At 42.0% G+C, this 23,829-nt stretch overlaps 1 protein-coding gene across 4 annotated transcripts in view; it reads left to right on the top strand.

The window, feature by feature from the left end:
* Positions 1-23,829, top strand: part of APP (amyloid beta precursor protein) — a 522,694-nt gene that overhangs the window by 393,889 nt on the left and 104,976 nt on the right. For all 4 annotated transcript variants that reach the window (XM_085623075.1, XM_085623077.1, XM_085623076.1 and 1 more), the window contains 2 exons: positions 10,644-10,777; positions 21,291-21,365. In XM_085623075.1, coding sequence (XP_085479201.1) covers positions 10,644-10,777; positions 21,291-21,365 — 209 coding nt within the window. The remainder of the gene's footprint in view (positions 1-10,643; positions 10,778-21,290; positions 21,366-23,829) is intronic.

Genomic DNA, 23,829 nt, shown 5'->3' with positions numbered 1-23,829 from the left:
ACAAAACTTCTGTTTTGTCTGGGTTGCACTGCAGATTATTTATTCTCATCTAGATCATCACCACCCTCATGCAGACCAAGAAAGACTCCTTTGTTACTGAAAAACCTTTTCACTATACAGAAAACAAAATAATTATTTGGTCAATGCTTGTTGCGTGATAGTATGATCTTGGGTGTCTCATTCACCCTTAAGGTCTTTATTGTAATTTCCATCACTGATGGGCATGGAATCTTGAGTAGGTCATCTGTGACTTTAAAGAGCACCCCGGTTTTGAGTCCTGAAAGGAATCATTTTTTGGGTTCATTCGGCCCACCAGTTGCAGCAAAGAAGCTTAGTGGGTGCTTTTCTGACAGTTTGATATACAAGAATGAGGTTTGGCTCAAAAACGCATTGGTAGGGCCTAAGAAACATATGACTTCAAACATGGATTATATTTCCATTTTGAACTTATTTTTTTTTATTTCGAGGAGTTGTTGTAGTGTATACAATTCAAAGCACCAGCACGGAGCTTTACATCATCGGTAAAGTAGAATATCATTTAGTGAAGAACAAAAAACAATACTCCGTATGTTCGGCTTGTACATTAAACAGACCTATCTTGTGGGCATGCATTGTCGGGATAACCGGGCAAGTGTAAGGGTTAAGAGTGACTTCATCATAACACAGTAATGTGAGGTAGAGGGTGCACATAATTCCCATTTGTATGAACTATGAATAACATATGATAACTCAGGTCGACCATCAAAGGAATCACCATATGATGTGTGATCACGCAAATTTACCAAAAGGACACTATGGTGGTGAAGGAGGGGGGCAGTGTGATTGAAAATACACAGTTAAAGCTCTCCTTGAAGCAGGGAAAAGAGTGGGTTGTACAATTAGAGGACAGGGTGGAGTTCCAGCCTTTGGATGCACAAGATATTGATTGATCCAAAGAGTTTTTTTGTGATAAGCCAGAGCTTCCAAGTGAATCAAGTCCAAGTAATGAACGGCTCGGGACCAGCATATGAGCTTGAGTTTCATGGCCTAGCAGTAGAAAGGGTCATCATGAGGCAATTTTATCTAACAGGCTAGTATGGAATATCATTGGCCTTCTATGGAAAGCCATCTTAGGTATGCGAGCACTGGGGGTGATGTGGTTGAATTGTTTGGACGCCAAGCAATGAGGGTGACCTTGAGTGGGGTAAGGCCTTGTATACAGATACTAGTTAGGATTGTTTTTTTTTTTTATCAGTCCTGTTTCGAAAAAAGACCAAAGCTTTGTCATCTGCTTGAGGTTTTGATAGGAATGATTGATTTAAAAACACGGATGAGCCTCAGTTTGTGGTGATCAGCTTTTGAACATGTTGATGTGTTTATGAAAGAAGAGACAAGATGTTAGTCAGATTTGAAGCTTTCGAGGATAGAATCCATATAGTTCTGGATGGAAATGGAAGAAAGGGTGATAGGGATCATTAGTGGTTTAACTTTCATCATGTTGAGTTTAAGGTGATAGTCATCCAGGACTGAATATCCTGTAATTTTTTTGCGAGGGCTGGATATCCTCACAGCGCCCGTCAAGTAGAATTGTGCATCATTATGTGGTTGTTCCCTCTGGTTCCCTTTAATGTGGATTGCAAGGTTATTTAAACAAACCAATTTCTCAAAATTGTCTGTGCTGAATTGCCTTAATACAAATCAGCAGTCGCTAATCACTAAGTGAGGATAAAAGAGAACACATTGCACCACCAGGGCCCTCCTCCATTAAAAAAGATGACTGAACAGTGGAACAAATGGAGAACTTTGTGCATCTTCCGATTGTAGTATACATGTTGTAACCTCTTTCATGAAAGTTATTATACATGCACACTGTTCTTCTCCCCATGTGAGTGCTCTTATTCACAGTGAATATATTCTCACCCCGTATCAGGTGGCACAGATAGGAGTTGGCGGTCGGGAGATTAAAAAAAAGAAAACTCACTTCCTTGCATCTGTCGACCCTCGCCGTCGTGCCTCCGCTCCAGGCGGAAGAGGAAGCAGCCATGCTCCCCTAGCCAATCACAACGCTGCAATGCAGCATTGTGAGTGCCGCGGTTCGACGCTCAGATGTGGAATGGGAGCCTGGGCATGTTCTCCTATCAGGCTGTAATGCAGCCTGCATGGAGAACATGCAAAGTGTACATTCATGCATGATTGGCCAAATAAAATAATTTAGGATTAAATCAACCGTGTGTGTGAAAGTGTAGATTAAAAAGAAATGTCGTCGTTGCTGAAACTACCTTGAGGAGTTCCATACGCAAGGGAGGACTTCAGTGTACAGCTTTTTAAATCGACGTCTGTGTACAATTGTGTGGCATGAATAAAGGTTTATAGTACCATCAACTGAAAGCTAATTTTTTGCCTCAATCACTGCTTTGGCATACATCTAACACTTCAAATTTATGCAGAGGTCTCCATCTTTTTTGTGTGTTTTTTTTTTAACAATATTTTTTTAATTTGACCTTTTCTCCTGTTTAAAAAAAAAAAAAAAACAATACAAGTAATTAGGAAAATAAATATTGATGTGTTTTTATTTCCCCCCCCCCCCCCTAATCCTCCGATCTGAAATGCTAACAGACATGTTGCAATGAAATCTACTTTGATGTTAGTGTGTGGCAGGGTGCAATTAGACCCAGACTTTGGGAAATGAGGGTTGTCGCTGCAAAGTGGAGCAATTCTTATAGCCAATACAAGAAAATAGGGGTAAATTGTAAATTATACATATATAGGTCAAACATTATAAACCTGCAGGTCAAACATGAAACAGTGACAACAAATATGTTTTGGTGCATTTGATGCTTATAGGCTGCGAGATTTTTAAAAATGCAACAAGTGATTTGACAACTAAAAAGTAGCTTATGAGGATTTCAGTTCAAAGCATTTTAGAAACAATTTTTGCTAGCAATTTCAAGGCGAAGACAGTTTTGGCAATTCCTTCTCTGGAATTACCGTGAGCTAATGAGATACATGTTTAATGTTTTCTTCAGAAAGAGGCTGCTGCCTGACTGTTGACCAAGATACTTTTTCAGTCTGCTTAATCCATACGTTGTAACATGCTTGTTTGTGGGCCACGCACGTACATGTATCCGAATGTTAAGCTTAATGTGTTAACATCTGATATCGAGATGTGTGTCTGGCCAGTCATGGGTTTGATTCCTAATGGAGCTTCGTTCTTCCTGAGATTAAGTGAAAGCCAATCAGTTGGCAATATTACAGCCTGCTAATGTCAACATTAAAGTCTGTTAATGCTCTGCCAGGAGCCTGTGCAGTCCTAAAACAAATTAAAATGGTTCCAAGTCCTGCACATTGAGCAGTTCTCACATGAGATGATTGAGCTAATTTCATTCAGGATACCACCAATCCTAAAAAAAAAAACACTGGCAAAAAAGTAGCTGCTATGAAATAACTTGCAACCCATGGTGTTCTAGCAGGCAAAAGATACAAGTATTAACACACACAATGCGTGGCTGATGGTCACTTGAACAGAAACAAAGTGTGCCTCTTAAGAGCATATGTTTAATAACAACCATGCTTTCAATTCTGTTCAAGCCCCTAGCACATAGTGTGTCAAATCTACTAAATCATGGATATTGTTTTTAAATTCACAGGGAAACATTTTTACAAATTTCTCCAAACTTCGTTTGAGAAGGATGACTATATCCTTTTATAATAGTCGTTCCTAAATGTGTATACTATTTATTGCAATTAGTGTCGCCTGGGTAGAGAAAGGGATGACCTTGATTGGGGCACAAGATAAACACCAGGCAGACAATCGGGCATGGTTACCAGTTAGTCTTTAACACTGGAAAATTAAGTGGACAAAGTAGTGTTTTCATTGTGCAGTGCCTTTGCATTGGTAACCTATATCAGTTATAGTCCTTTTGACTTACCCAAGCCTAGTGTGACAGCATCATGTTTCATAAGCATTTTACTGTCAAACTACACTAGCTGGAGTGTAGACCCTGCAATGCCATGGCTATTCTAGGGCAGTGCTGGTGTACTTCCTCCGCATCCCAGAGACAACACAAGACCTACATTACAGCAAATTCCACATTGTTAATGAATGAATGAATGAAAGGACATTTATAGAGCGCATGGCTACTCGGGAGCATCCCAGCGTTAATAGCGTTGCAGTTCCGACTGTACACAGTTTTTAGGGGAATAAGTAGGTTTTGAGTGGTTTTCTAAAAGTCAGGTAGTTAGGTTCCAGGCGGACATTGGTGGATAGATGGTTCCATAGTTTGGCAGCATTGACTGAGAAGCGACGTCCTCCGCTTAGAGTTCTTTTTATTTTTGGAATTGCCGCCAGTAGTTTATTTTCTGACCTGAGAGATCTATTGGAACGATAGGGGTGAATAATGCTGCTGATAATCTGAGGGCCTTTGCCTGAGAGAGCTTTGTGCATGATACATAGGGCTTTAAATTCGACTCGTTCTTGAATGGTTAGTACTGACAGTGCCAGTTTAGCAGAATGGCATTTGGGGGTGTTCATAAGCAGGCGTGCAGCACAGTTTTGAACTATCTGTATTTTCGTTATAGTTTTGGCTGGGGTTCCTAAATATAAGGCGTTCGCATAGTCCAAGCGTGACAAGATTAAGGATTGGACGAGTATCTTTTTAGCTGAAAAAGGAAGTACGGGGAGGATCTTTCTTATCATTCTTAGGATTCCAAAGCAGCAAGCTGCCACCTTGTGTGCTTGTTCTTTGAGATCTAGCTTAGTCAAGCCATATGCCTAGACTCTTGATGTGTTCCTTTGGGGCAGGAGGGGTCCCCAAGCAACTAGGCCAGAAAGGCTTATAGCCATTGAGGTAGAATTACCCAGGAGCATGAGCTCAGTCTGAGCTCCGTTTAGCTTAAAGTAAGATTCATCCATCCAACTTGATTCCTTTTCCAGGCACAGTGCCAAATCAGAGCCTGTATTTTCTTTGAGTGAGCGCGACCAGCAGCTGGGTGTCATCAGCGTAGGTTATAATCTGAATATCAAACGGTGTAACTACATCTGCCAGTGAGCTCATGTATACATTGAATAGAGTGGGGCTCAAGGATGAGCCCTGAGGGACCCCATATCTAAGTGGCATTCGCTTGGAGGTGGATCCTTTTTCAGAGACGGCAAAAGATCTGTCCTCTAGGTAGGATTGCAGCCATTTTAATGCTTTCCTGCCACTCCTATCCTTCTCAAACGTTGAACCAACAATTGGTGGTTCACCGTATCGAAGGCTGCGCTGAGATCTAACAGAATAAGTGCAGCGCAGCCCCCTCCATCTAGGATTTTTCTAAGTTCCTCCACTGCTATTAGGAGTGTAGTTTCTTTACCATGTTGTGGTCTAAATCCATTCTGTGACGGATGCAGATGAGCATTGTCTTCGAGGAAGGAGGACAAAGTTAGGTTAACGTATTTCTCCGCTAGTTTACCAATGCCTGGTAATAATGAGATAGGACGATAATTGGCCAAACATCAGGGTCCAGATTGGGCTTTTTTAAAAGTGCTCTAACCGTGGCCTGTTTCCATTGAGCAGGAACTATTCCAGTTGCTAAAGAAACGTTTATAACATTGAGAATAACCAGGGAGATGGTCTCCGTGATTAGATTTATGATATTAGGTGGGGCAGCATCTGACGGTGAACCAGATTTGAGCTAACTGAGGAATCCTTGAAGGGAAGGGAGACTTGGGGGAGGAAAGACATCCAATAACAGGTCTCCATTTTGCCCTATTTATTCAAGTACCGGTAGGTTATGTGAGACCAACACTTGAGGAAAGGAGTTATAGATTGTTTGAATTTTATTGAAGAAGAATTCTGCCATGTCATTACACCATTTCGGTGTGTCTGCAATGGTGGTGGGGGCCGTAGAAGGGGTGACGAGAGACTTTACAATACTGAAAATTTCACGTGGACGATTTGTTGACCGCGTGATTTTTTCCTCATAGTGTAGAGCTTTGGCTGCCTTTATTTCCATTTTATAGGTCTTTATAGCCTCTCGATATTTATTTTTTTTGATTGCCGAGGGGTATTTCCTCCACAATCTTTCCAGCTTTTTGCTAGATTGTCTAAGCTCCCTAAGTTTAGGAGTATACCAGGTATTTTGGTTGGATCCAGCTTTATTATGAATCAATTTTTTTGGTAAGACTTTGTCAAGTGAGGACTCAAGCCAATTTACTAGGTTGTCATTAGCGGTGGTTGGATCAGTTTCTAAGTTGGGAGCCGTATTTTCCAAGATGGTCACCTCTGATTTTTTGGGCAGTTTCTACTAAGAAATTGATCCTAGAGGTGTTTACTGTAGGTGGCAGAAGTTTGCCTGATAGACATTATATAGAAATTATATGTTCAAGCTACACACAGCTAAACTATTCTCCTATAGGCCAGGCTCCTGGCACCTGAGCTATCCCTCAGGTGACAGTGCTTCATCACCAAAGGACAAGAGCCGCAACTCATTTTCTGCATGATTTCTTCTAAAACTGCCACCAGCCATGTGTCAGGAGCCTAAGGGCATCTACTAATTATATTGACTTGCAGGATGCTTATAATGTATGGAAGGGGTTACTTTATCCCATATATCATAGTATAAAAACAAAAGCAGAGCTGCTGACTGCCGAAAAATGATGGGTACCATCATTCTCCTGTTTTTAATTTATCATTTTATTGCCTGGGAAAAGGTAGAAAAAATGGCAGACTAGGTGGGCTTGGTGTCTCAAGCTGAGATTAATCTGTTTTAAGATATGTATCTTTATGAAAATCATCTTGGTAGAAGCACAAATACAGAGGTGAAGACTACGGCCATGGTTCCAAGTTATGTAGAATTCGGGTGATAATTAGTAACCACAGTACTTCCCTCTATCCTGTTGGGGGTTATTTAATGGGCTACATAACCAGCTTTTCCTGAATTCTCCACCTCGAGATAAAGCCCAACAAGTGCAATTGGTGTTTACCACACCGATTTTTGTATGTTTTGCATTAACGTCTTAGATTTTTATCTTGATAGAATTTTTTTCAGGGTTTTTCTGGTGAAATCGGTCAAGAGAAAAATGTGGTATGTGGCAATTGGTACACAACTCAAACAACTCAAAACTCCGATCTGTGTGCAATCTCCGACTTGGACTTGAATCGGAATTTAAAACACAACTTTAAATAAGGGTATAGGTAAAGTCTGTATATTTATGGAAGGCAGGGATATGTTATGTTGATAGTGATAAGACTAGTGTTGCATTGCCATTATTATAGCCTTGCAGTGCTGTAGAGTTCAAATACCTTTTATTGATGGTGTATTATACAGTGCTCCATACTCCTAACATGGCACCAGAGCACATTCACGGAGGGGTAGCTCACTACTCCGTGAAGTGCCATAGAAGGACCAGCGAGCGTTTGTCACGCAAGCTATTTGGGGATATATTTATATCAAGCATTAATCCAGTATTCTGCTTTTAAGCTTTGTTGCTATGTACAAGAATTTAAAGAGAAAGGAAGTGAGTGATGGGTTGCTTAAACATTAGATTTTAATTGACTCAAGTGAGCGAGTGTAGTCTGTCTGGCCTAGGTTTCAAGGGTAGATGTAGGTGCACAAGCCAATGCCTGCCATCCATGGAGTTTTCTGTCTATATACACACCTTGAATCACATGGACTACATGGTTAAAAAAGTGCACATAAATGAAGGGAGCTATCTTTGGTCGTTGCAAAGTCAGAGATTCAGGCAGTTACAAAGCCCCAGAGTGCATTAAGGAACCTCCAAACAGTCTCTGTGAAAAGAAAAACCCTTATGAACTTCACAGTACAATGGGGCCTAGAAAAACCCCAGCATACTTTGCTTAGGGCTGCAATTACCTGGATCAGGAAAGATAGGCTTTGAAGGGTTGGAGAATTAATTGAACCATTGAAAAATTCTGATGACAGAAAGTACTGTGTTTTTTGTTTAGTTATTGTTTAACTAGTGGCTGGTGTTATGAATAGGGTTCAAGGCTTTAGTAAAATAAAACAAAGCAACATTTCTGCTATTTCCGCGCTTTGGTTCTCTCAGGGTTAGGAACGTACGATCTGTAGATATGGCAGTACAGTACAATGTCACTGCCTTTTTGTCAAATTCTGATCGCATCATACATTATCTATCATTTGTTAAAGATATTCTTTCTTTTGTTGAAGTTAATATGTGGTGAAGTACCCCTGCTGTGTGTACTTGTAGATGTGGTGGGATCTGATAACGGTCCTTTCAACCCTGTAGATCTAGCCCCAGGCAGTTTGTTTAGCCCGCCATGACCTGATTAGAAGTTGTACTGTACTGGCGGGCTTCAAAGTCTGCATCAATAGTTACCAGTATGGTAGCAACTCACCAGTACCATGCAAATTCTAGTTAAATCACATACTGTGCAAAACTACTATACTGACCCAGATTTACCAGGTAGTATTCTGCATGGTATTGCCTTTCTGTTGAGTTTAATTCACACATTTTCCAACTGTTGTGTGGAGCGGAGAATGTTGGCTGGTGGGGGAGGGGAGGAGCATTACATTATTACTTTACAGGGTCGGTCAGGGGTTATGAAAGAGGTTCGAACTGCTGGAATTTCTGGCTTTTAAAATTGGGTATGTTGTTCCTGCATGGAGTAAATCTGAGTGAAGAAATACGCACCTCTTATTGTGCGGAACAGAATTCCATATAGAAATTACGCTTTGCACAGTTCCTAATAGGGGCACATGTCTTACATGGGAACATTTGAGCTGATCAGGCAGAGAACACGCAACGCTGAGACATTAGGAGAAATGAAAAAAACAAATGACCTAAGTGGTTGAGCAAGACTGGAGCTATTGGGAACAACGTTTCCTGCTAAAGTAGATGAAATGATAACACACAGCCGTAATTTTACTGCTCTTTTGTGGTTGACCTGTTGTATGGCCATCTCTTCTGTTGAGCTCTGACATATTCACAGATTTCATACTTTAAGATACCCAAGTGGGCGTTGGTTATACGAAGGATACTCAAACGTTTGATTCATTTAAACATTTCCTTCTGTAGCTCTTTGGTGCATTTGGCATGAGAGAGGTTCCTATGGGCAACTTATATATATATAATAAATATTATCCAAGTAGTGGTCCCTTAAAAGATATAAATACTAAACTGTCCAAGATTACAGTTTTAATACTTTGTTTAACTATTTTATTGAATTCTCCTTTAACAATGGACATGCGGTGCATATTGGAAATTTTGTAATAGATTCATTATCTGACAAAATAGTAAGGACATATACAATCCAGTGAGACATGAAATGCACATGTGTAAATATTCGCAGGTCCGAAGATATTCCAAGACATCAAGAAACGACACCAAGACATTGAGACGTATATCGCACAATAACATAGTAATGCTCACTTGGTCGCCAAAAAATAACAAAATATTTCAAGTACCCTTCTGTCCCCCATTTCTGACTCGTCCTCCGTGGGTTGGTCCCCATCACCCTGAAAGAATTCAAGTATTCGAAAACCCGTCTGACATCACCCCGGTCACAGAGAACAGAAATGCATTATACAGTCACACATGCTGACTAAAGTTAATAGTTTAGAATAATGTTTCCATCTGTAGGTGCAAAACTACCGGCTGATGAGTTTGCTGAGTTTATGCTCCTATTCAGCGATTGGCCCAGTGTCTATCCTCTGATTATTTTAAACTATAAAGAATAAAAATGTGTTATACAGCCCGAACAACGTGTCTCCATTGAAGTATAATTTAAATATACTGCTGCAACAAGAGGGAAATATTTCCTTCCTATGAACTTTCATATTTTAGCTGAATTAACTCATTTTAAGCAGAAGAGAACTCATTTTGTTATCTATACATTGTTTACGTTTTCATACACGCAAGAATGTTATCCGTCACATTCTTGAACAAAGGGGTAATGTGGACGTGTGAGGCTCGTCATGCTCTAAATGATGTGACCGCACGTGGGAACAGGAATTTGTGGTACCAAGATTTACATGGTGCCCTTTGTTGTCTGGATTCAGGCTAACTGGGTTGGTTTGTGGCGTTCGTTGGCTAAATCGTGCCTGTCGATGTTTAAAACTATTGCACGTTCTCTGGCTTATCTGGGAAAGTTTTTTGTCTGCAGTGTATTAAAAAAACAAATTAAAGCTCTTCTGCGAGCCTAGAATCTGCAGCAGGCCCGGTATACCGGTGTGTGGTCTGACGTGATCTATTTATTTATTTATATCAAGTTTTATATAGCCCAAGGGATATCAGAGCGCTTAACAATCACACTAGAAATGGAAGGCTAATAAAGTAACAATCACAAGTAAAAAACACAAAAGAATCATAAAGTGCATGAAACTTCACATGGAAGATATGTTAAGCACAGTATAGTGTAACGACAAGGATGAAGGAACAATGTCAACGGGCCAAGGGGTTAGCCCAATTACTGAAGGAGTTTATTCAACAGGAATCTTTTGACTTCCAGCTTGAACACCGTTGTTTTGATGATTATGCGTATTTCTGGAGGAAGAGAGTTCCAAATCTTAGGAGCCGCGCCAGAGAAGGCTCTGTTAGAGGTTCTTGATGTATCGCACACCGTTGTTCTGCGAATAAAACGTCTTCAAAACAACTAAGCAGTTTTTTTTCTCTCTAAACTATGAAACGTTTTTTGTTCTTTCAGTTCCTACCACAGCTGCCAGCACTCCCGATGCTGTTGACAAGTACCTGGAAACCCCTGGCGATGAGAACGAGCATGCACACTTCATGCGCGCCAAGGAGCGGCTGGAAGGGAAGCACCGAGAGAGGATGTCGCAGGTGAGCAGGAATAGGCTTGACAAGCAGGGCTTCGTGCTTTTGATGTTTAGAAGCAGTGGATGTTTCATCTTTCAAGATAGTGTTTTGAATTTCATTTTAAAGGCCAGCATTGTTCTGTGGTAATTAGTGAACACTTGCCTGGCATGCTGTTGTGTGAGGGCGCCTGGGGTTAGAAAATAAGCCACTAACAACAGTTGTAGGAGGGCAGCAAATCAGCAAACTGTACCTTAATTAGAATAACACATTTCAGGTTTAGTCTCCATCCACTCCTCTACACAGTTGTGGTGCTGTGCACATCTGTAATGTGACACATTCAGAGGCCTTTGTCACTTCCTTGTAAAGAGGGCCCATTACCAGTGCTTTTTGAGGGCACATTTTAGAACCATTCATTTCAAGTGGTCTGAATGTTCCAGTATATCTTGGTTTTACTTAATATTTCGTGTTTTTAAGGCCTAGTATTATCTTGGTTTCAAAATCCACCTGTGTTTTATTCTGCGACAACAAAGGCCTCCACTCTGTCCTCTTAGCTATGGATTTTGTTAGGCACAACCTCAAAGACATTGGTAGGGCCCGCTGAACTTCATGCGAGCCAGGAGATTGAGGGGTCTAGATTTATTTAAACACTTGGTATTTCCAAGCCCTAACACTGCTGGATTGTTATTCCCTCAAGCGCCCTTCCGATCTTTCAGGCATCCATTGCAAATATGGGAATTTCCTGCTACAGTTGACCTGAGGTCTGACTGCAGAACCCTGTGGAGCAACAAAGGATATTTGGTCACCTTTATTAATAACTTGCCCAATGGCATGGTTATACGTGTGTTTAAGAAATAGTCAATATAGAACAAATATGCGCATGTCAGAGATGTGATTGAAGGACTTTGCTCAAGAGTTCCTTCACCTCTGGAGAAGTTCTGGCCTTCCTTCACCTCCATCTCATTAACCCCTTCAGCGCGGCGCGGATTTCCGCGCCGCGCTGAAGATTCCGTGCGCGGGCGGGGCCATGACGGAGCGGTTCCGTCATGCGCACAGCGCAACCGACGCACGTGACGGAACCGCTCCGTCACAAGCGTCGAACAGGTTAAGAAGCATCTACATGCTTCCCAATCTCACAAAAAGTCGTACTGACTTTAGTTCCAAGATTTCTAGGTTAGGTTACTGCGTGGTCCTGCTCCAAACAGGTATTGGCTACTTTGCACTTTGACTGGATTAGATTGCTAAACCACTACAACTGGTTTTTTTTTGCACACTGTTATCTATTGCATACACCTACTTCCTGGCATCATTGACCAATGTGTTCTCTTTTGCGCTTCTTCAAAATGGCTAGTGGACTTTCATTTGTTTCTCACATAGTTAATCCTTCAAAAATAAATGTGAAATATGTTTCATTATATTTATTCCACACAAGTGTATGTTTATTGCATTATTCTGTATCCAGTGCATGTGATTCTAAATAGTATTTATAATGAAGCCGCATTCTGACAAATCGGTCTTTTGAGTGAACACTTCAAGGAGCCAAGGTGTTTTTCCAATCCGCTCACCCTACAGCGGAGGAGATTGCGAGGGGCGCACCTAATATTTTCCCCTTCACCATGGATATTGGCAATATGTGGCTTTCCCATTACTGAATGTGTAGCTTAAATGTAGCTTTGTAATGCACTGGATCAAAACCAGCTACTTAATTCCCTTTATTTCCTCTCCTTTTGCTAGGTAAAGCACCACTTCATTTCCTTTCACTTAAATAGCAAAACCTGCCTATACAGCTGAGGAGTTCGCTGTGTGCCGAAGGAGCAATTCTCATTTGTCGCCTCAAAAATCCATCATGGCCCTGAAAAACTCATTAATTTTGGCACTTTGGGTACTGGATGTTCTCTTATGGAGTGTCTAGACTTAAAGTTATAACAATAAGATCGATACATAAATGTATAAACATTTTCCAGTGATATTTGCATCTTGAAATTGGGTCCAAACTGCACTGGGGAAGGTATTGAATGACACCCCCCAGTAATGGGGGGGATTAAGCATGATCATTCTTGTTCTCCTTAAATCGTCTGACACTTTCAGTATGCTTAAAACGAAAATCATTAAGGGGGACCTAAAACAGTGGCTGGTGCCCAAGTGCATTCTCTATGTAGATAACATTTGTTTATGATTTCAAATTTAATCGGAGAAGACTCTGAATCTTTTGATTACCATGCAATCAGTTAACTCCTTGTTGGTGGTTACCTTGCAAGAGATTGTACGATTGAGTGGGCTAGAGTACTCTGGCTGCGATGGTGTATTAGGAATTCACTGAGAAAAAGTAAGAATGTGCGTGCAGGACTCTTGAGTGAGAAGGGACCCATATGTTCCACATGTGGACTATCGGGGAACCAAAGAGACTGTGACAGGCTTCTCACATCACAGTGGGTACCCAAGCAGCACATTAGGTTTATAGGTTATGAAGGAGACTTTGGTGCCAATAGTGAATCTGAGTGAATTGGATTGGGGCAGAGTGCGTCGCTCACACACGATTAGAAGTGGGGTGGTGAGTAGCCCTTCGCCTACCCTGGATCTGTCTCCTGTGAAGAGCCAGGGTTAGCGAGCAGCATTAATAAAATGTATTTAATAAGAGTCTTCCTAAACCTATTTTAAATCACACTTACTACACTACTCACTTCAGTTCACATACCCTCACTCACCAAACGGCTTTATCAAAAGAAGTCTGCCAAAGAGCCCCCTTTGCGTGTGCCCGTCGGGCATTGCTGCACCGGCCCGATGAGGAGCACGCCCAAATGATGAAGCATGACAACTTTCGGGATGTGTGAGGGCACTCCCTCCATTTGGAGGTTATTCCAGGGACCCGACTACCACTTATATCCTTAGGAACTGCACACCAATACATTTAAAATATTAGGGAGTACGTATGCTGGACCGGTCCAAAAAAATCCCAGTTCCTCTTTTTCAAGTCTCTTTTGTAAAAAGCCTTGAGTGAGGATGGTGTTAACAATGTGAAGAAGGGAATGAAATGGTTTTTTTTTTTTTGTGAGTGCTCGATTAAGGATGATTGTAAGCCATCATCTTCATAGGGTATTTTGAGAAAGATGAGGATGTTGGAGAGGACTGCTAGAGACTGGCTTGAAAGTTGGCCATTATGGGTGCATTCCAGAGTGGTGGGTGTCACAAAATAAACAGGCTTGATGGTGTTGTGCTGTTGGGATATCCTGTCTTTTTTTTGACTGAAGAGGTTGATGACATTACATTTGGAGTGTGCAATTGGGGGGGTATGGTAGAGGATTGATGCAATGCTTGATAATCTTGAAGACCTTTTTCTTCTGTTCGCAGCTTCAGTGTAGGAGTTGGTGTAGTGCTTTTCTTTGGTTGATGTGGTGATTTGATTGTAGGCATAAAAAAGGCTCTGGAGACTCTTCATCTTTACAACTCAGAAAATAAACTCCAAACCAACGCAAATAAAACCAAAGTATTGTTTTTTGGACATAAACCAAAAAAATCCTTGCTGGGCTGGAACATCGGACCACTAAGAATTGCAACCGCAAATAAATATACCTATCTGGGTGTACAATTCTCAGACACTGGTAGAACACCCCAAGCTAAATCACTGGAGACAAAATCGGCAAAGTTCATGCACGTCCTATGCAAAATACACCAGTATCTCGGGAGCCATTCAACCGAGGGTATCCAAAGAGTAATACAAGCCACGTTATTTTCAGCAATTCGCTATGGCCACCTGGCCTTCCCGGGCTTATTGTCCGATAAATTGGAGCACTTCTATATCATGGCTTTCAGGAAGGTCTTTAGGCTGCCATTCTCGACAAGGCGCACACTGATTCGACTTGAGTTTAATTTGACTTCAATGGACATAGAATGAAAAAAGACATAGTGAAGCTGCGTCACCGTGTGAACAAGGCTAGCGCGGGTACCATGAGGGAAGCACTTCAAATAATCTTCATGGACCAAACTAGTCAATGAGCTAGGTACCTTGCTTCAACTGCCAACAGCTATCCTACAAAAACCTGTTTAAAAAAAACAGGGAAAGATCATCTCAAGGAACCTGGACATATACGATCAAAGCCATCCGTGGCACAGAGGGCCTGGCCAAATCACATGAAGCCACTCTATGCCAACCATACCTGAAAGCCGGCCTGGGTAGACAAGCTCTTCAAAATGTTCTGAAGACCAGGCTGCTAACCCTACCAATAGAGGATTATAGGGCACATTGGAAATCCACACCAACTGGAAATGGAGGATGTCGCCTGTGTCAATACTACACAGAATCAGCAGAGCATGTCATCTGTTGTCCAACCTTGGTAAGCCTGAGGCGTAAATACTTAAGGGCAATGTTCAACCTAAATAAAGTAAGAACATGCAAGGAGGCTTTAACGCATATATATACTACGACAGTACCAACGGAGCTTGCACGTGCCGGGAAGTTTTTTGCCGCTGCTGGAAAGATCCTATGTCAAACTCAATGTACGGGAAAAATAACCCTATCTACATGCCGACTGTCGATGAGCATCTACATCACCATTAGTGACTCTGTGCTTAATCCAATGGTCAAGAATTGTGCTATTTTCGTTGAACAATTAATAACACAGCACGTTACGGCCATCAGTGATCTTACACTAAGCCCGAGCAGATGAACTAATATTAGGGCATTGATTGATCAACAGATGTATACGTCTCTAGATGTTTTTCTCTTTTAAATACTATCTTATTTTAAGTGTCTTTTCTTTTTAGGTTTTTTTTATTATTGTTTTTAACTATGACCGCAATATGCATTGCATTTGTAAATGATTTTAGGTAATCATACAATAAAGTATATATTCATTCGGATTTGATTGTATTGGGTCACTGAACTGATTAATGGAGACGGTGGGGTCGTTGGTCCAATCAGGGTGTCTGAGTGGTTTGCCCTGAATGTTTGGTTATGCCAAGAAGACAGTGCGAAGGATGTGGCCTGTGGAATGTGTTGAGCGAGTGTCATGGAGTGTGTGAATCAGACTGAGGAGGGCATTTCTGGTTTCCTTACTACTTGAGCTCTCTGGGAAGTTGAACTTGAGGACCGTGTGAATGTATCAGATGGATAAAGAGGTCAACAACTCCTCTATGAAGCCCTTGCTTTGAACTAGTGGCATGTAGATGAGGTTGGAATAATGCACACTGTATTGCAGATAATGGGAAGTGGCATGTTAGGCGCTACATGGATTTGAGTATTGCTCCTTGCTTGAATAGTTTGAAGGACCAGGTGGATTTTGGATGATATGAAGGCCTTATTATGAGCACAGACAGCAACTCCAGCAACACCTAGATGTCACCTGTGGACACAAGGGCATCTAGGATACATGTGAGAATAACCTGTGTTAGCCACATTAGGGAAGCTTGGGACATTGTGGACAGTTATATTGCAGTGGAGTTGTTAACAGTGCAATGTCTCATTTTCCCAAAGTGTTAATAGTGTTTATTTGTGAATCGCTTATAACACCTTCCTGGAAAGTGCGTGTGCATTTAGAACAGTTAGTAAATATGTAAAAATGTTTCCTTAACAAAAATGTTTCTAATGCTGTTGTATGCCTCGTCTATCGCCTTCCTTCCTGGAGTGGTCTCCTCCACACACTCCTCCTCGCTTTAGAGACACACATCTTGAGGTTTTTCCCAGGCACACACATTAAGTTGAAAGAATGCTCTCGCCTTGAACCGAAGTCAGGCAAATCTAATCAATTCGACAAGTGCACTGTTTTCTTTAATGGCTTAAACTAGAGAGCGTGAAGGAGCAAATTAAAAAAATAAGCCAGGAGTAATTCCCGTTCGTAATGGGCAGCCTGGCTCGAGGGTCCCCTGGTGAATTCACCTTCAGCATTGCTCAGGACCGGTAACCGGGGTGATTCTCAATAGCATCCACAGGCAAGTTCCATGTTCTCTCGATGATAAAAGGTCCCATGTTCAAGCTGACCTTTGTTTGACATTTCTTTACAGTCTCGCACCGCCTCCCTAAACTGTGACCTATCATGATCTCAGATGAGCGAATGTTGTGAAATAAAAGGCTTGTGTGTTTCACCGTTCGAGAGAATGCCATCACAACTGATTGGATTTTTCCGCATCGAATGGAGGGCTTGCGTTAATGTAAAGCCTTCCAATTCAGATGGGAAGCTGTGTACAGCGTTCACAGCCAGGAACGCTCCTGATAGGGGAGTTCAGTATATTCCTGGAGATTTTCAGAAGCTGCATTGTATTTTCTGATTCAAAATAGGTTTTTGAAATATAAGATGCATTTGCTTTTGAAAAAAGAATAGATCAATATTTTTTCTATTAAAATCTTAAACTTTTCCTTTTATGTGTGTGTGTGTGTGTGTGTGTGTGTGTGTGTGTGTGTATATATATGCCTGTGTGTGTGTGTATATATACACACACACACACACACACATTGATGATTCATTCTATGGCATAACAATGTTGTTTTACATGTGTGTTCAATGTTCAGCATCTTTGCAAGTTTCAGAATGTTGAATCGATAGGATTTGTTATTTTTAATGGGCGCGTGCAGAAGTTAGTGGGTTTTGTACAGATGTTAAGCCCTTTTTTAGGTCTCGCCTGACCCAGCGCATGCGCTGGTCTGGTGAGACTTATTGAGAGGGCTCAAACAAGCATTGGCATAGCCAATAGGTCTCGCCTTTGGGACCTTATAAGTGTTTAGCCATGCAACAGTTGCATAACTAAACACTTATAAGGTCCCAAAAGCGCGATCAAACATCAAAGCGGCCGTGCGGCCGCGAAAGTGAAAGTAATCTCGGTAAATTGAGGCGCGCGCGCCCGCGCACATGCACTGCAGCTCTAGGCTGGCCTGGTAGCACTTTTTGGAGCCCTCTCAATAAGTCTCGCCAGACCAGCGCATGCGCTGGGTCAGGCGAGACCTAAAAAGTGCTACCAGGCCAGCCTAAAGCTACAGTGCATGTGCGCGGGCGCGCGCGCCGCGCTTTACCGCAATTACTTTCACTTTCGCGGCCGCATGGCCGCTTTGATGTATGATCGCGATCGCGATCACTTTCGCGGCCGCACTGCCGCTTGGCATAGCCAATAGGTCTTGCTTTTGGGACCTTATAAGTATTTAGTTATGCAACTGTTGCATGGCTAAACACTTATAAGGTCCCAAAGGCGAGACCTATTGGCTATGCCAATGCTTGTTCTGGTTGGGGAATGGGTGTGTTACTCAAGAGCACTATGCATGTGTATTTTAGTGAATGTCATGCAGGTGTTATGTATGTGAATCTAGTGTTCTGGATTTTACTGGCCCAGTTATAGCACTAATCTAGCATGAGTACTGAGCCCTAGGTCTGTCCATGGTAATAATGCCATGGTCCAGAAATGTTTCTCTGACTCGGAGGGTAGCACCACGCTTGCCCTTTGAAATGTCATGGTATTACCGTCCATGTTTTGGGATGTTGGCATAAAAGAATGGTGGCTTGCTGTTTTTTTTTTTTGTATTAATCCTTGACCAGATATTTTTTCTGTTTCAAAGGAGTTGACCAACTAGCACCACTAAATTACAAATTCATTTTGTGTGTGGTGTCCATTCCCATGCACTGGCAACCAGTGAGCCCGTCGTGTGCATATGTACAGTATGTATGTCATACACACAACAGTGATACTGTGTGCTGCATGGTTATGTTTCCTAAGACCAATGGGATCCATTTTGCATGGCCCCTGCTTAGCAATGCATGAAATGAAGGATGGTCGCAGCATCACCCGGCAGTTAAATTATGTTTAACCTATTTTCTGTCCCAGTCCGACCATGTTGGGCATCGCAATGATTTATTGGGTTTGCCGATTGGTTGCTGTATTTTGTGTCTCTACCTCCCACTTGACTTCTCCTGAGAAGCCTTTGATTGCTTGCCTTTGCTACCCTGAATGTCGACTACAAAAGTGGTGTACTTGGATAGGTTTGCAGTAGTCCTACTCGTAGCCACAGTGGGGCGCGCCTCAAGACTCGCCTGACAACCACTACATTTGGGGCCCCATAGCCCATGTCTCCTCTTTCGCCCACAAAATTACGTCTAACAAACTTTACTCTAGCCTGTGTAAAATAGATCATTTTTTGGGTTGTTAGTTTGTGATTGTTTTGTTGTTCGTTTAGCATCTGTCCGAGTACTTTAAGAATGTCTGTTCATGGTCTGGTTTTCTGATTGTCTTATGGGTGTTTGTTCTGTGTGGTTGGCATATAGATGTTCTATTCTGGAGGGGTGCACATGTTTGTTTTTAAAGAGTGGCTTGCTTGTGTGCTAGATTGTGTGTGTGTGTATATGTATGTGTGGTTGGACTCTACCTTTATGGTTGCTGTCTTGGATGTACATCCTTAAGTAGACTTCCCTATGTATTTAGGAGGTAGCTGAAAGTGCAATGGATAGTTGAACATTCTGAAGCTGGCCGCATGTGTATATTTTCATATATTTAGGTTGTGCATATTTACAGTGCTCTGAATATGCACAGGATATTCGTTTGTAGTGTCATGAGTCACATCTGTGCTTGTCAGTTGTTCCACAAATACCCACCGATAGTGCACCAAGAAACAGTGAGGCTCATAGTGATATACAGTTTACAAATTGGGGAGAGGATGTAGCCTTACGGCTAGAGCAGTTGACTTTGAAGCTGAGGATCCGGGATCAAGTCTCGGGCAACAACGCTCAACATCCTGTGATTCTGGGCAAATCACTTAATCTCCCCGTGTCCAACAAAAATTATTGGTTCCGTCTGTAACGCAGCTGGTGCTCATGTAAAGCGCTCTGATAGCTGATATCTTCGGGTCTAGTTTGCGCTACATAAAACTTAAAAAAAAAAAATATATATAGTCCATAATTGTAATTAAACCTGATGTCACACGTGTGTGGAGCAATGGTCACTGTGTGACTCCTTTATCTGCCACCTGCAACCATAATGCAGTGGTACTACAACCGTTGCATACATGTTCTGTAATATTTTCTACATACCACCATGATAGCTGATTTACAGCTGGTATTCCTGTTGGCTGTCTTGAATGAGTACAGAATGAAAGAGCATGAAGTCTTAACAGCCCTTTCAGCCACTCGGGGCATATCTGCTCTTCAGGTTTACCCTGGGTCGCAACGTCTCTGCAGTTCATAGCGCAGCCAGCAGGGGAGGCACAGTAAGCTGCCCTAGTGTATTTGTACAACACCGCAGACACATTGTGGAGTCCTGTCCCATTTGACCAGCATAGCTGACAAGCTAGCACTATAGGATATGACAACCCTGGCATATTTGATGGGGATCATTGTTTCTTTGGAATCATGAAAACTACAGTGAAAACGTGCTTTTGATCTAATAATCTTTAAAAGAATGTGTTGACTAAATGCACGAGTTGCTTACTTTTTAGTTTTATTGCGGGTAACGCCCTCTTACTTGGTGCCTACATCCTTCTTGAGGACCAGGCTTGGTTGTCAAACCAATAATTCTTTGAAAATGCTTCACGAATACCGCTTCAGAGGTTTCTGTAAATGTTTTTGTCTATTTTTTTTTTTTTTTAGATAGGAAATGCTGAAAAAAAATGTACCATGGAATTTACACATCACCATGTTCACCAGCCACCACTGCTTTGTAGCTACGACCTTGACATCAGAACATTCTCATGTGCACACCACACACAATGAAGAGTATGTTTCCAGGTCCGAATAAGCATCCCTTCAGCGTCAGGAAACTTGTGCTTGTTCATACTTGTTGCAGTTTTACCTGTCTAATGCAGTATACATCTGTAAGGCATTTGGAAACTCATGCATGTACATCCGCCAGCATATCACACACAGGGTAAACACAAGTGCAAGCCCCACGGTTTAACACAGGGTTGTATACTCTCGGCATTCACTGTGGTACTCCTAGTGACTCCATGTCTATTCAAAATTCACACATTTGAGCACACATTAATCAAATGCAGCCCAATAATAGCATTATAAACAAGTGATCTATATATATATTTTTTGTTAAAGGTAAAGGTCACAACACAATTAATTGGCAGCAGCTGACAAAGTGGAGACATTCAAACCAGAATATATTAATCCAACCCTAGTCTCTCCAAGTTAATGATCAAAAATTAATATGAATCTTAATCAATACGACATTTACAAGATGACATATCCGCAAAACGCATGCAAGGACAAACGCCACATTCTAAAATTGAGAACAAACAAAAACTAAAAATGCATACAACCCAGCACAGTAATGACATAACAGATAATTAAATTTAAATACATTTCTAATTAAGGGTAAGCGCAAGCTGCATTGAAATTGGACCCTGAATTTAACTACAGCATACGTTCTAATTAAGTGTGTTGCCTACACATTTTTAAAAAATCACCTTTTTGTTGTTGCTTGCAGATGTGTATATATTTTACGCTGCGTTGTAGTTTCGTGAAATATTGGTGATACTCTTTGCATGTTCCAGTGCAGTAATTGCAAATGTTGAAGTGGATGTGAAAGTGCTAATCTTGTATTCCACTGGGTTTTGTCTTTTCAGGTCATGAGGGAGTGGGAAGAAGCAGAGCGCCAAGCAAAGAACTTGCCTAAGGCTGATAAGAAAGCAGTTATCCAGGTAAAACATGTGCTCCTGATACAAAATGAACAAGCTTGAAAAAGCGATACCCAGGCCCGCCGGCTGCAAAAAATATTCTCTGCATTTGCGGTTGGTGGTGGTCTTGGCAAACCATAAGTTGTAACTTTAGCTAGATCAGTAATTCTCATCTCCCATCAAAAACTGTTTTATGTGCGTTAAAAATGAATATTGTGAAGTCAGGGATGGTTCTCTGACTTTCTGGCAGCCGTGTTACAACGCATGGAAAAACAGGAACATTACGTTCCCGCCATTTCTTTGCTCTCCATTTGCATCTGTTTGATTTTTTCACCCTCAGGCGAAGCTCGTGATCATGAAATTGATAACATTCTTCATGTACTTGAGACTTGAAGTACCAGCTGTAAGTAAGCAGGCTGCTCATGCAGTGGGGAAGGCGGGGATAAGATGGGAAAGCATATTCAGTTAATTCAAATTTTATAATCCATCGGGGACCTTTTAAGCAAAGATGGTGATTATGGCTGGTCCGCTTGTTACACCGAAATGAGATGGACCAAAGAAATTCCCAGAAATAATACATGAACAGTTAGTGCATACCTGCTAACTTAAAGAACAACCTCACTATGTGACGAGAGGGCTGGGCCTCGTGGTAATAAGTATCATCGAGGCACTTTTGAACCCCACCCTCCCACAAGCCCCTCCTGTCTCCTCCCCCCTCAAAACAAGCTTGCTGAGGCTGGTGCCCATGTCCTGGAGTCTTGTCACACCCCGTAATGGTCTTCGGCAGTTCACAGCCTCAGAAAAAGTGCTGGAAAACTACTATTTACAGTGGTTTTCAGCTCTTTTTCCTTGTCACCATGTGATATCGGCTCCACACCGGGAGACCGTGTGATGGGAGCCGAAGTCATGTGTCGGGAGCCGAAGACGTGTGTCACACGGTGGCACTGTGTATATTGGCAGGTATGCAGTGTTTTGAAGCTTTAACATTGCTAACATGGAGGCACGTGGATGCTCTGTGCATTTAACAACATGGTTCTTCCAAAGTCACAATTACACAACTAAATTCACTATTCAAATGCAAATACAATGTCTGAGCTGGTTGTGCGATAGCTTAACTAAACCTGACAAAATGGTGACATCTGGCATGAACTCTGGACAGAATATTGCCCCCCCCCCCCCCCCCCCCCTGTTAAGTCTTTGGATCAGTCCAGTGTCAGGGGTGCATGTAGTGTCAAGCAAAGGCATCGGCCAATAGGCATAGTATGGCCTGTACTGTGTCTTTATTTGAATGCTCAACACAGCATATTCACTTCATAGATTCATAACATTCCACAGAAATTGAAAGGAAACAACAACTCCAGTGTAACTGAGCTTCTCTCACCACTTTTTCTTTTCATTCTAGTATGGAATGACTATTGTGCTTGAATGCCAAGAAACCATGCATCACATACTGCAACAGTATGATCCTCAAACTAGATATGCAGAATCGTTTCTGATGTTGTTGCTACTATTGGAAAAAGTAGCAGAGATGGGAACTCGTCACTCGCATGCAGGCATAAAGTGCTGCATATGCAGGAAAGGTGTTTATAACTGCACTACACAACGCCTCCCCTAATAGATATCAGAATGTCTCTACCCTGTTTTCAACTAGCTTTTCAATGTCATGAACACTGTGACAAGGCCAGTTTAAATTTCTTCTAGTTTTATTGTGTGCTTGCCCACAGACTCTCATCTTTCTATTAGAAAGTGTGAAGTTTAGACACGCACAGAAGTGCTAGCATTATGTTTGTTTCCTATCAAGGCTGACATTAGTTTTTAGGTCTCGCGCCTAGTATTGCAGTGCGCAGCAGAGCTCGCGCAGCGCGAGACCTCATGTCGCCGGCTTCAATTGGCTTTAGCGTGTTTTTTTGTTAAAATAAGGCACGCAATTGGGCAAAGGTGGGCGCATGTCTCGCCTTTGCTCCACCCATTCCCATCGGTGTCTAGTATGCGCAGCAGCGCCCGTTCGCCTAGCTGCCGCGCTCCCTCGCCCCCGCTCCTCTGTGGTGCGCGCACACCACTGGTTTCGATTCCCGCCCCCCTCTCCTCTGTGGTGCGCGCGCACCACTCGTTTTGATTCCGTGCTTGTAATCTAGTTAGTGCAAGTCGGTAAATAACCATCAAGGGTGGTGTAAGACCAGAAGGTAAGCAGGCAGATCCATCTGGAAGCTGTCTCCTTCCCAGAATATTTAAATTCAACTACATCCTCAATACAGCTCTATTACCTTTGTGTCCAGAGTTAATACATTTGATCTACTGGCCTGGTTTTCTTACGGTCTCCCCTTGGGGCCTTGGGTGATACCTTGATCGTCTACAGGGGAAGGGTTCGTGGAGACTAGGTTTTACAGATTTCACACATCTACAGCGCCCATGTAGTGTAATGGGTGAAACTAAGAGGCAGGTATATTCATCTGTTAGTCAAACTGTGAAGAGATGTGCGTCTAGGCTG

This window comes from Triturus cristatus, chromosome 8, assembly GCF_964204655.1.
Source record: "Triturus cristatus chromosome 8, aTriCri1.1, whole genome shotgun sequence".
Lineage (NCBI taxonomy): Eukaryota > Metazoa > Chordata > Amphibia > Caudata > Salamandridae > Triturus > Triturus cristatus.
This window is presented reverse-complemented; position numbering and strand designations above follow the sequence as displayed.